This window comes from Molothrus ater, chromosome 1 (assembly GCF_012460135.2).
Source record: "Molothrus ater isolate BHLD 08-10-18 breed brown headed cowbird chromosome 1, BPBGC_Mater_1.1, whole genome shotgun sequence".
In the NCBI taxonomy this organism is placed as follows: domain Eukaryota; kingdom Metazoa; phylum Chordata; class Aves; order Passeriformes; family Icteridae; genus Molothrus; species Molothrus ater.
In genome coordinates this window covers 56,276,279-56,289,494 of record NC_050478.2, presented here as the reverse complement: position 1 = coordinate 56,289,494, position 13,216 = coordinate 56,276,279, and the positions used below count along the sequence as shown (strand labels likewise).

Sequence of the window (13,216 nt, the reverse complement as noted above, 5' to 3'; positions counted from 1 at the left end):
TGTGATACTTCCCAGAAGTCATACTTTATAAAACGACTTGGAAAACCTAGTGCATGAGTTACAAATCATAACCATCTACTCTAAGAAGCAGATTCATTCTCCATAAAGTGCACTGCACAAGAGCAAAACATAGCCAACTTTTGTTGGTTGCTCATCACACTGTATTGTCTGGCCATTTTCAAATTCCACCAGACAGGCATCAATTCCCTTGCCTATATCCTTGAACACTGAAATAATGCTTCAAAACTGACTCCATGATCTGTATTTTTCTTTTCTTTATTCCAAGACTTTTAGTTTGGATAGTACTTTACTCAAGGGTAATAAATGGTGCATTCCATTTATAACAAACATTAGGAAGAACAACAGCCACATTTTTCCTTTCAACTATGTATTCCCATGAGCACGAATAGCATATATTCAAAACAGAGAATTATGCTCTATTTTTGTCTATGAGCTGGGTGGTCCAATTGGTTAGTGCATTAGCCTTTCTTCTATGCACACTTTGATTTTAATAATAGCTTTGGGCACAACAGAATATGAGTACGACAAATTCATCCTACGTGTCCTGACTTGTTACAAAACCTCTGTACAATATACAATGTACTTTAATATACTAGGGAAATTTAGAAAGAAGGGAAAACTGTCTGTAACTTCTGCATAAATTAATTTTATAAATACAATAAAAATTTAAATGAATACTTACATTGATTATATGATTTTTGACACCACATTTGTTACAGGAACTGTAAAATATATGTCAAGTTTTACATCATCTGGAAACTTCGTCATTTTTCACTCAAGACACTATGTCTGTTGCCTTTTACTTCTCCTTCTATACATCTTTCTAACCTATCTAGAAGTCAAGATAAAGGGGAATAGGTAATATTTTCCATTTGATAACATTTATAAATATCAGCAAGATTTTAAGGGAAACTTGAACACTGCTTGGTGTATTTCTGAAGGGCAAAAAATTTTAAGACTCTGGAGACTGCACTAAGAATGAAAGAATTAAGACACGCACTGGTGGAGATAATGCTTGACTGACATTTGTTTAAAGCCATGGAGCTAAAATGAAGGTTAACCTTATTAAAGGAGACTGTTAAGACAGGCACATGCTGTGGTCCAAAAGGAAAGTTCTTGTTCTTTGAATTCTCTTCTCTTCAAAGGAATTTGAGCCTAAGAGATAGGATGCAGTGCTGTACTTCTTACCACACTTCTCCCTGAAACTTCTCATCATGGCAATTGGAGTGATACTAATTGCAAAGGACATCTAGTGTCTTCAAACAGAGAGCTGACCCTTTTTTGTTACTCCTCAGAGAGCAAGGGAATCCAACTCTGATTTACCATAAAGTTCATTGGCAGAAAATTAGCATGTTTATAACACTCTATAAATACCATACAATTAGAGAATGCAAAATAGAGTTTGGACCCATAAAATTAACCCATCTCTAAGCAAGTGAAATCAAAACTTTCATATTTGCGAGCCTAAAGTGATGAAAAAAGAAAAACTGATGAGCAATGTGGGTTTTTCAATGTAGAATTGAATGCATTTTGGTCTCTGGAATACACACATTACTAAAGTTGCACTGTTTTTTAAATTTTATTGATTAGCGTTGTTTCTTCTCTTAAACTTAATGTTCTTGAAACTTCTGGAACCCAGAACAACTAAGCATAGCAATCCATAGCAGGGCAAAAGCATTTGACAGACTCAAATTAAACACTGTTTACATTTGGGAAACTTCAGTAGCTGATGCAGATCTAGGTCTTTGCTTTTCCAAGCATTCATCTAACTGTATTCCTGCTCATTACTAGGGTTCGGGTTTCATTTTTTAATGAAAGCCTCAACTAACATGATAAACTATCATATTGGACCCTTCATGTAAGCAAATACCATAATGTTGATTTTTCCTCAGTAAAATCCTCCTGCTTAATTAGTACACTTTTGCAGTATTAGAAATATTTGTGACCTATTGCTGCCCTTGATTTGTATTTCTAAAGTGTTACCCTAGAGTATACATTGACAATACCGCATATTACACAAAACACCACGTCTTTAAGTCTTATAATCTACCAAAGTATGCAGACAGAGTCAGAGGCATTTTCCTTCATGTTTAAATAAAATAATTTCATAATTATTTCAGATTATATACAGCATGCAGATGGAGAGGATCCAGTGATCAATTACCACATCTTAAGTCCTGAAATTATGCTTAATGGTTTCTTTTCTTGGAAAGAGCATAAGAAAATCAAAGTGTATGTAGTAGATTTATGAGAGTATTTTGTGTTGAGTATTAAGGCTTTAGTTATTAGAAAGGACTACTAGTTCTGCTAATCTGCTAAAGAAAGTTCTCCTAAATCATGTCATTTTTGCTAGCAAATCCAAATCGTTGAAAGACAGAAAAAAAACAGGTAGCCTGCAGATATTCTGCCAATGTGATTGTCAAATACTGGTGTTTCTCCAAATGTTTTAAACCGTAGTTTTAATGCCTAGAATAATTCCTTAAAAGGGTAAAATTTACTGGCAGAGCTCTTCCCTTTAAAATAAACTGGGACAAATTAGGCATCCAAGAGAACTGGGATTCACTCCCTGCTGACAGGAAAATTCATTGCAACCACCTCAAAAATGTTATACTCTAAGCAAATATCTCTCCTTAGAGACTGAAACTCATGGGAATGCACTTATTCAAAATCCCAGCATGGGGATCCCAGTGCACAGGTCTCTAAGATGCTGATCCTATAAAGTTTCTATAAACTGTAATCTCAATTACTAATAGTTGTCCTTAAAAATTATTCCCTTTATCAAAAGACAGTAAACTCAAGTCTTTCCAAGTGAGGCTTTTCAGTCTGCAGTGTCTCCAGATAGCCCCAAGGAGCACTCTACTACAGTGCCCCACTAGGGTTAAGAAGGTTTCCTTTATAATCTGACTTGGCTATTCCTTCAGGTCTGCTGGCTAAGATGTGACCCTGACAGTATTTTCATCAAAAATAAAACAGAAAGCAAGGCAACAGTTGTCTGTATTAATACCTTCATGTCTTTGAAAAAGTATCCATGCTGACCTTAAAGAAAGTAATGTACTTTTATACAAAGTCAAAATTGCAAACTAAACCAGAGCAATAAAAACAAATAATTTAAATAAATTAGGAAAATTCTTTATATCTCAGAAAAAATTTTTTTTTACTTACTCTTCTCTCTTCATTCAGGTTAAAATTAATGCCAAGGACAGAGACCAACTTAAAAATCAAAGTGCAACTTTGCATGCGTTATTTTATCTATAAGTGAATATTTAGTTTAATTAGCTAAACATTAAGGCTCACTCAAATCCATGCCTCATTACAGTAATTTGAAATAAGAATGACTGAATGTGCAACTGCTTTCAAATTTAGTTCCTATCCAAGTTCCTAACAAAAAAACCTGTTTGTTCAATTCTCATAAAATATGCATCTTTGCTTTTACAACAATTGGCCACAATTGTCTATCAAAATCTGAATATTTTGGTGTTACAGGAGTCTGATCAGACACAGGTATGCTCCAAGGCTGGTATCAGTTGGTCTCCTCAAGTGTCTTGGTTCTAATGAAGCTTGGCACTGTGCTTATATGTGCCTCCAACAGTTTATCATGAACATAAACCAGTGGGATCTCCTCTTTACAGTGACAGGCACCCACATAACATTTTCTGGTTTATAGAGAACTTCTTTATGCATCAAATGTTGAGCAGATACACCACTCACACTCAGTCTCCATAATGTCAACAATATGGTGATTGATCACTGGATCCTCTCCATCTGCATGCTGTGTATAAATATAGCTGGAAAATAGGAGCACATTTCCCTTGCAGTTATGTTACAGTCCAGTTGAAGAGTATGGAGAAATAAGGTACATATTTACATACATAATTAGGTTTTCCCCAGTTATTTTTGAATTACAAACTAAGGTTGTTTTTATGAGGTGAGCAATTAAATGTACCATAATTTCCTAGGATTTAAAGTGATTTTTGTTAGTGGAATTATCTGTGTTCCCACTCTCTCTGCACCTATGCAGCTCCCTGGTGTGCTCTCCAAGAATAGTTCAGTTAGTTTCCAAGTCACTCAACATATTTCACTTTTAAGCAGCTATGTGCTAAAAAGCTTCCACTGTTGTCATTCTGAATCTTTAACGGTATTGAAACTGTCAGGAAAAAATTGCATTCTCCTGCTGTTCTGAGCAGCAGGAGAATGAAGATGACAGAAGAGCCATGTTAATGTTAATCATAGATGAGAAATGCAATGGCATTTTTCAGAAACTTAGGGCTCTGCTTTAACAGGCACAGGCTCCTTATTTCCCCCTTCTAGCCCATTAATTTAAAAAAAGAAAAACTGCAAATAAAAAATTATAACCAAGAAAAACAATTAGCCAAATTGACTGAATCACGAAAATTCTCCCTGCCTGTATTTCCTATTGGTTTTCTAATTGCTGTCATTTTGAATCATTAGATTGTTGTAAGTAGGTTCTACAACTCAATAATCTTTGAGCAACTTGTGATCATTCACCTTCTTATGCTCATAGCATCCTTCTGAAATTATTCCCTACTCAGATGGGGCACTGAAGAACAGAGGTCTAAGGTACCTGTGAGCATGATTAACACCCTCTATAATTTAGATGTCTACCACATTGTAGCTGAAGCTACAGTGAAACTGTCACTAGGATCCATTTAATGGTTCTTTGAGAGCATTTCTGACCATGAATCTCATGAAAACCAAGAGTCTCCCTTAGAGCGTGATGAAAACAAAGTATGAGACCCTGTTCTCATGCAGATATCTACACCCTAGATATGAAAACTAGTAAAGAAAAAAATACCCCACCATGAAGGATTTAGACAGAACTCAACTTATATCAGAATGACAAACCTTAAGGAGTAATTCCAACTATGCTGCTGCCATCCCTGCAAGTTCCGAAAAAAACCCTAGTACCCTGGAAGTCTTGTCTGTATATGCACACTCACAGGAAACTCTACAAAGGCACATCTTCTACAAACTCATTTGAAGCTGTCTCCACTCCAGCAGCCAGGCCATCACATTAGGGATGGTTTCTGCGTAAGGCAAAGAAGGCACATCCCTCAAAGCCGAGTATGGCACCGCGTTGATGGGTCTCCAGACAATTCCAAGCAGAGTCGGCTCTCACAGCCAGCTCTGAGCAGGGCGGCATCTCTATACCACCTGTGACCACCTGGCTCTGCCTCCACTGCCCGAGTGCTTTGGCACAGTTGGTGGTGACAGATTATGCCTATTATTCACCATTACTATTTGTATCCTTTCAAAATGTTCTGCTGAGAGTTCAAAGACAAGGTACTAGCCTCAATGCTCCCCAGATTTCCTACTGTGCAGAAAATTTCCTTTTCTTATCAAATCCACAGAGCTATTTGAGGATCTCAGTTTCTTAATTCAAAATTCTTTTAGAATAGCAGAAACATAGACTCTAACTAAAATTCAATAGCTTTTTCTATGTCCACTTCTGAGTATTAAGACACCACTGCATGTATTTCCGTCAAAGCACATAGGGAGCTCCATAATTCTTGTATTCAGAAGCAATGACAGTCACTAATTGTCCTTATCCTTCCAGACCCATGAGTTAAAAAAATACAAAGTTTTCTTTTCCTCCTATGGAATTCAGACTTTGGAAATACAGCTCAGGACCTTTCATTTTCTGAAATACCCTCATACTTTTGATGATCAAGGCTTAAGCAAAATAATGTCCAGCACTGCTGCATTACATCTTGCTGCCTTGCAAAATTCATACTTTGCTTCAGCTTCCAAAAGAGCCAATGTATTGGAACAGGTGGACATCTGCTGCCAGGATGCACAAATGACATTTAGGCAGGAAGAGACACCACCTACACCAGTCAAAAAAGGGGCACACCTGCTGAGCATTCCTGTAAATTCATCTGGAATCTCAGTCCCTGTAAAAGGGAATTTACACCACATACATACACCACACATTTAATTGTGGGGATGCCAGAAATGAGAGGCTGTTGATTCCCTCTGCATGAACACTGGACAGATGCAGACAGCATGCAGGATTTCCTCACCATTCCCTACCAATGTCCCAAGAGACATTTGCTACTAACCTGCTTATGGTGAGATAATATCCTGGAAGAAGGATATGATCTCACCATAATTTTTTTGTGGACTTTTTTTGTCCACATTTTTTTGTGGACTTGACCATTTTTGTCCTTGCCCTGAAGGAACTCTTCCTCCTTTGGCCTCCTGCTATTTTTCTTGAAAGAGATGACAGCCCTCTCTGCCTTTGCCTTGGTCCTGCTAGTCATCATCTTCTTCTGCTAACTCTTTGCTGAAGCTCTTATACCCCATGGTAATACGCACTTCCACAGTTGCTACTAAATGCAAAAAATCCCATAACTCATAGCAATTAGCAATGTCAGCTAGCTGGCACTTCTCTTTTGGCCTAATATTGCTGGGGATCAACCACAGTTCCAGTTCTAGGAAGGATTCTGAACAAGTTATTTCTTTTTAAATATTGTTATTCCTGAGACTCTGTTGTGCTATCAAATTAATTTGTAATTAATAAATGAGCCAGATTCTTGGTACCAGATGTGATTTTCTTGCCAATGGAAATAGGCTTGGGGGAGACATAAAAAGGTCCTAAAATGCACTAATTCTCATCAACACATAGTACAACCTATGTCAAAAGATTCAACAATTATCATTCTGGGTCTCTATTAATGGACACAACTGTTAAGAACTAACTACTGCAGCTGCATTTTTCTTAAAAACACTATAAACATTTCTCAAATTTAAAACACTGAGACTACACTGAATAATCTGTGTTGTTTCCCATGCACTGTTTCAACTTCCCTGCCCTTCTGCAGCCATATAAAAAGTAATAGAAGATCACACTTGGATGAGGAAGACACACAACAGTGATTAAATTTTCACCTCCAAAGCACAGACTAGTTTCAGCATCCCCTACCCCTACTCTACAGCAGATGAATTAAAATCTACTATTTCTGTTCCTTTGAATCTTATATTTTAAAAGACTCTTTGAACTAGAGATTTTAAATATGGCATTCTTTTAAAGACCACAGTACACATCTGGTGGTAAGAATTCATCATGCTTTCTTCCTCACTTAGTACCCAGGCCAATCCATTTTATAAATTAGGCTTATGAATTAAGCTGACTGATATCTCTCAGCTGACCTGTTCATTAGGTGAACATGATTCCAAATGAGTCAGAAACTGTCCAGAATTTGCCCCAAACATGACAATTAGGTTGAAATGAATGTGGTTTTTTAAAAGTCAAAATTTTTACTATGTGGTTTCCAAAACAAAGTTTTGAAACTTGCCTTGAAGCTTGCTGAAGTTTAAGTAAATGAGAATTAAAATGAAACTCCATGCAGAATATAAAATTGCTTGGTTTGGCCACACAAAATGCTTAACCAAACAATATTTTGGATGAAATGAATGGGTTGGGTGTCTTAACTGACCACTAGTTTTGGTGGTCCGATGCATTTTAATACAGAAAATAAAAATTCAATAGAAAATTAAACAGAATTGCTTAATACATTATTTCATTCTTCTATTTTACAAAGAGCAGCTTCTGCTAGCACCTAGAGAATGACGAAGAGTCTTTGGAAAAACATGCAGGAAACACTTTCAAAATTGAATCATTCCAATATCAGAGTAATGAATAAACAAGTTGGTGCCTTGTGAACAGATGTGAAAACAAACCAGTACAGCTTATAAGGGTTATTTATTTATCTGTACAATGTATGTAGATTAATAATCTAGTAAATTGAGCACTTCTAATTTGATTCAAGCATGGAAATGCTTTTCATAATCATAGACCTAAGTCTCAAATATGGAGCCAGAACCTTACAGGAAAAAAATCTAACTATAAAATATATAAAACACAATTACTCAGCCATTCAACTGTATTTTATTTGTGTGCATAAGGTATGGAAAAATGAAAAGTCACTTGTAACAGACATTGCACAGTCATAGAAGAGCACTGAACTGAAAGGCATGTTGTGAAAAGAAGGTTTGCGACACAGAGAAGTTCTTTTGTTTTGAGCATATGTTCTTTATTTCAACTATTACATAACTTTATAGAATAAGATTTCTTTCCTCCTACTACTATTCCAAGTTTTGATGTTCATACTTTAGTTCCCACACTCTTCACAGGACAAAGAATTATTTATGTACAATACTCTGAAAGGGACCTCAATCAACATGCCACCTTTATTTGTAGTATATCACTTGCACAAATTGGAGTGAGAGTGGGGAATATACAGTGAACACAAGTCATCAAGAATAATAATTATAAAAGAGGAAAAATAAAGAGTCTGGTGCATGAAAAGTCTGGTGTTTCTTCATTACTCCTTAGTGTATTTATAATCAACCAATTTCCTTTCACATTTTCTGGCTCTGTAAAGTAGGACTTACATATCCCCCCAAAGTTTGTTTGTAAGACATACGATTCCAAGCAGCCATGCTTAAAGGAATTTTCTGAACTATTTTATAATGTGGCAGGATAATTTCCCTGTGCAGACAGTCACTGGACACAGAAGTTATTTCTTTGCCAGAACAATACTTCCCAGTTTTGATAATGATGATTTTGACTAGCTTCTAAGAAAAGCTGACACCTGGTTATATCCATAATCAGTTCCTGTGCCAGGGATCTCTCCAAGTCACAGGGTTCCCAGATGAAAACCTTGAGTGTCCTGCACAAAACTTCAAGAGATGTCACTTCCCCCGCAGTAAGTATTACACACATACAGCTTTGCAAAATTTTACCAGCCACCTTTGCCCACAGGAAAGTAATTTTACTCCTTTTGCAGACAAGGGGTCCATTTGCCTGGAAACCCTCCTGTTTCTGGGAGCTGCCTGTGAATTCCATGCTGATGAGGCTTGATGGAAGTAGAGCTTTCCACCAGCAAATACTCATGGTCAAGACAGAAGCAGTGACACAGCAGCAGCAGGCAGCTCTTCATTCACAGGAGCATCTCAGTATCTCACTGGTTCTGTTTCAGCAGATCTGAAATCTTTATGCCATGTTCCTCTCTTCGTCTTCCTTTCTTAGTATTTAGGGAAGAAAGAAATGAAGAAAAAGAAAGCCCAGAGGAAGAACTTACACTAAGATATCACTTCTTTTGCTGCACCATACTACCAGTGTTATCATGGCACATGTCAACAAGACCGGGATCAAGATCAGTGTTATGAGAATTTCATCCGGTGGATCTTCCCAGTGAACCTTTTCTGAAGTACAGTTTGAAAAGAATTGTTTATGAATTCCAGTGATAAAGCCTTCTGCAAGGGGGTTTGGCCAAAAGCAACTTGCATTGTTGGCTTCACGTTCTGTGCACTGGGTAAAGTTGTCATAATACCTGGGAGTAGAAGAAAAATAAGAGAAGTTGAAATAGAATGTATATGCATATTACACTTGGAGAAAGGTATGGAGGGCGCCATAAGAAATCTCTAAGAGTGTGTCTATCATGTAGATTTTCTACTGAAGGACCTCCAATGGAAGCTGTGGCACAGCGAGGCAGAAGGAGAACTGACTCACTTACTAAGGCAACTGAGAGATTTCATGTGAAGTTCTGAGATCCCAGATGGACAATAATCAAACCCCGACTGCAGCCAGGACCTCCTAATGCTACTTAAGTACAAACAGAACTTCCTCACTAGCGATATCTACAAATTCTTTAAAAAACATGCACACAAATGTGCCAAGAATAGGACATGTTGAACAAAGTACGGATATTTCATGCCTCAACTGCCACTAGACATGATGTTGTGAAAATTACGATGTGGCACTAGGACTGAACCACAACATGCAGTGGTGTAAAAATTTTGGTTCTGTTGCACTCTGATGTAAGAAAATAATAGGAAAATAAACACACAGAAAGTTAGCTTTTGACAAAATTCCTCTTCTTTCCAACTCCAGCAAATGCCCAGCAGGGAATAAATAAAGAAATAAATTCTAATTACATGTTTGCTTATGAAAGGCTGGGAATTCCTTGTAATACCTAACATGTGATTTCAATGCTGAATGTGCTAAAATTTACCTGTCCAGGAATAACATATTTATGAGAATTGGCTACCCCTCGGGAAAAAAAAGGCAAAAATAAGCCTAAATGAGTTTTGTGGTGTTATTATAGGCCAAAGAAATTCAGGAAGTGAATGGATATGGGGGAGGAGATCAGAAATTATGAACAGTGTCTGGTCAGTGCATGAATAGGGCAAGAAATAAGGAAGCTGAATTATTGTCTGTTGCATTTATTTTAGTCCTGCGTGACTCAATAAACTCATTTCAAAGGGGAAGTAAAAATAGAAAGGAGAGAGCAAAAACCCACATGACACCTCCAGGGACAATATCCTATTATAGCATCTGAAGACCCTACTCTCCCTTACAGTCCATATCAATATGGACTCCTGATGATTGACTTGTTCTGACATTAAGTCCTATAGGAGACTAATGTTGACTCAATGCTTTGCTGTAAACTAAAGGAGAAGAGATATTCAGCGTTTGGGCCAAGACTGAAGTCTACTGTCTACTGTATGTCTGTCAGAGGAAATGTCTGCCTGCTGTGCTACAACCACACAGATTGGGAGCACAGTCTGCTGAACATCTAAATTCTCAGGGCTGTGTCCACAGAAGAAGAAAAAGCATCACAGAAAGAGCCTTCTGCAAGTTCCTTGTAGTTCTCATTCTCATGGAGTTTGAGCCAATATTGCTTCAAACATAAGCAAACACATTGGACAATCTAACACTAAGCTCCGGCATGAAGATGCATATACACACAATGTACGTGTATTTTAAGCAAAGTGACTAGAAAGGAAGCTTTTGTGACATCAGCAACCACAGGAAAACAACAGGAAATAAGCTAAAAATAAAATACAAATATCAGCTGTTTGCTATTTTAATAGTGTAATTTTTCTGTGTGACCTGGTGGCATCCATTCTTTACGTCCTTGGACTAAATTAGGAGCTGGAGATGTCTAGTTGAATGTGGGAGATGCAGTCCCAGAGGACCTGAAGAGCAACAGGTCTGAAGGCAAGGCTACAAGGTTCAGCAGGCTACAATGCAGAGATGGAGGAGCATCCATCTGCCCAGACAGGTCAGTGCTCCACCTGGCACAGACACTCCAGAATGCTGGACTCTGCTCCAGCCTGCTCTGGGCCATGCTCTCATGGGCACCTTTGTGCCATCAATGGCTGCTGATACAGCTGCCTCAATAAGAAAATCAACAATAAATCCAGGTGATTTCAGCATAGAAGTACCCTAAGCTCAAAGATGTTGATGTAATGTTTTTTTTCCTCTGTGTTTAAAATTCTATAGAAAATTCAGTGTTCTACAAAGAATTCTGTAGATTTTTTTTTAAATGTTAGATGGTGTAAACAAAAATACTTCCACTGATTTTTGATTGTAAATACAACATAGCTAGAAAAAGTTGGTTAAGTGTTGCCAAAAGGCCAGATAAAAATAACTTGGGAGATTAATTGTATTTGAATCCCTACGGGCCAAAGTAGAATAAAATGTTATTGTAATAGTTGGAATACCTTACAATTTTTCCTTAAAACCTTCTCTCATGAATTAAAAAGGGGGGAAAGAAAACTACCTGCATTATAACTCTTAGTTCACACAACTGTGAGAAGGTAGATAAGGAAAATCTCAGCTACTGGGAAATTGCATGTCTGCCAGCAAAGCTGAAATCACTTGAATATTTATGTAGTTTTGTAATTTAGAGTTTATGCACTGCAACAGAAAGTTCATACAAAAAAAAAAAAGATCCTCTCTGCATAGCACTGTGGAACAGCTGCCTCAGAAGGGAGCACCTGCATCCTCATTACTACAGCATGGATGTTTTCATAGTTGATCAACTGGTTTGCAAGTTGGGATTTTTTAAGAGGGAGATGGGGGTTAATAGATACTTAATTTCAGTTCAACTCTCCTATGCCTAATCCTTTCATGTCTTATGTAATTCTCTGCATTCAAATTGTGAAGGTGGGAACAGGAAACCTTTCCATTCTGTATATTAAAATGGCTATGACAAAAGATGTCCTGGCCTCTGGAGATACTTCAAGGAGAAGTGCATTCAAGTTCCATAACTTGTGAAAGGAAGGAACAAGAAATTATAGTTTCTACTTATTCCCCAAAGAAATAACTGGAGAGCACACTGGAGCTCAAGCTCCTTCACTTTTCAGACTATAAGAGGGTGTGGGAACATTCTTTGTGCTGAGACACATTTTCATCTCTTTCAGGCTAGCTACAAGGGACCTAGGTAGTACTCAGGAAAGGGATATTCACAGGGAGCCAGGTCACAAGCTTTGTGACAAATGAGCCAAAAAATTATATGAGTTTCAACTAAGTAGTCCAATACAAAAACCCCAAAATCTAAGCACAGTCTGAGCAGCAAAATTCACAGATGTGCTTTGCCCTGATATGCTCAGGACAACTGTTGGTTCTATTGAGGAACTAACTCCTTCATCAATCTGCACATTATTGAAAATACTTTCAGAGAACACAAAACATAATTTCTTTCAGAGCAATCTCTGAACTATAACACATTTGTCATGAAAGATAATTTTCAATATTCTAGAACAATGCCTCATTTTCAGAGCACACAAACTTTCTCCGGTTCCTTAGGTTTTCACTAAACCAGATAATAACAACTGTGTCACTGAGGTTTTTTTGTTTAAACCTGGCTGTACTTTATTTTTTACTTTATCCATGAGAAAATATATTTTTACATATTACCTATAACTAAGAACCTGGACAGGAAGTTATTATGAGGAATGGTAGTGGACACATGTGCCTTAATGGGACAGTGTTTCATGGAGTGTCCACTGAAACTATTTAAACAGAGAGCTAGGTTTATTACATCTCATCTGTCTTAGGGTACACAGTTGCCTCTCACTCAGGGCACTTCTCAGTCTAAGTGGGGCTTGACTCTCATCTGTGGTTTCCCTCATTTCCAGGGAGGAATGTGGTAAATTCTTGCTCTTTCTTCCTCAATATCCCTTCACAGGAAAACTGCAGAGATGAATGGTTTACAAAAACACAAGTCCCACAATCCCCCCCTCCACATTTTTGTGAGACTAAGAAAACAAATAGATTGTTTAACTAAGAGTTTTAACAAATAAGCATTTTCCAATACCAAACTGTTATTTCAAAGAATCACAAACAATTATCAAAAAGTTGATACAATATATATATTACTTA

At 37.3% G+C, this 13,216-nt stretch overlaps 1 protein-coding gene across 2 annotated transcripts in view; it reads right to left on the bottom strand.

The window, feature by feature from the left end:
- RAMP3 (receptor activity modifying protein 3) overlaps positions 1–13,216 on the bottom strand; it is a 140,948-nt gene that overhangs the window by 89,608 nt on the left and 38,124 nt on the right. The window contains exon 4 of one of the 2 annotated variants that reach the window (XM_036378588.2): positions 7,726–9,377. The exons of the other annotated variant lie outside the window; for it this stretch is intronic. Within the exon in view, the coding sequence (XP_036234481.1) occupies positions 9,122–9,377 (256 nt within the window). The 3' untranslated portion in view covers positions 7,726–9,121. Of the gene's footprint in view, positions 1–7,725; positions 9,378–13,216 lie in introns of those variants that run through there. 2 annotated transcript variants of the gene reach the window in all.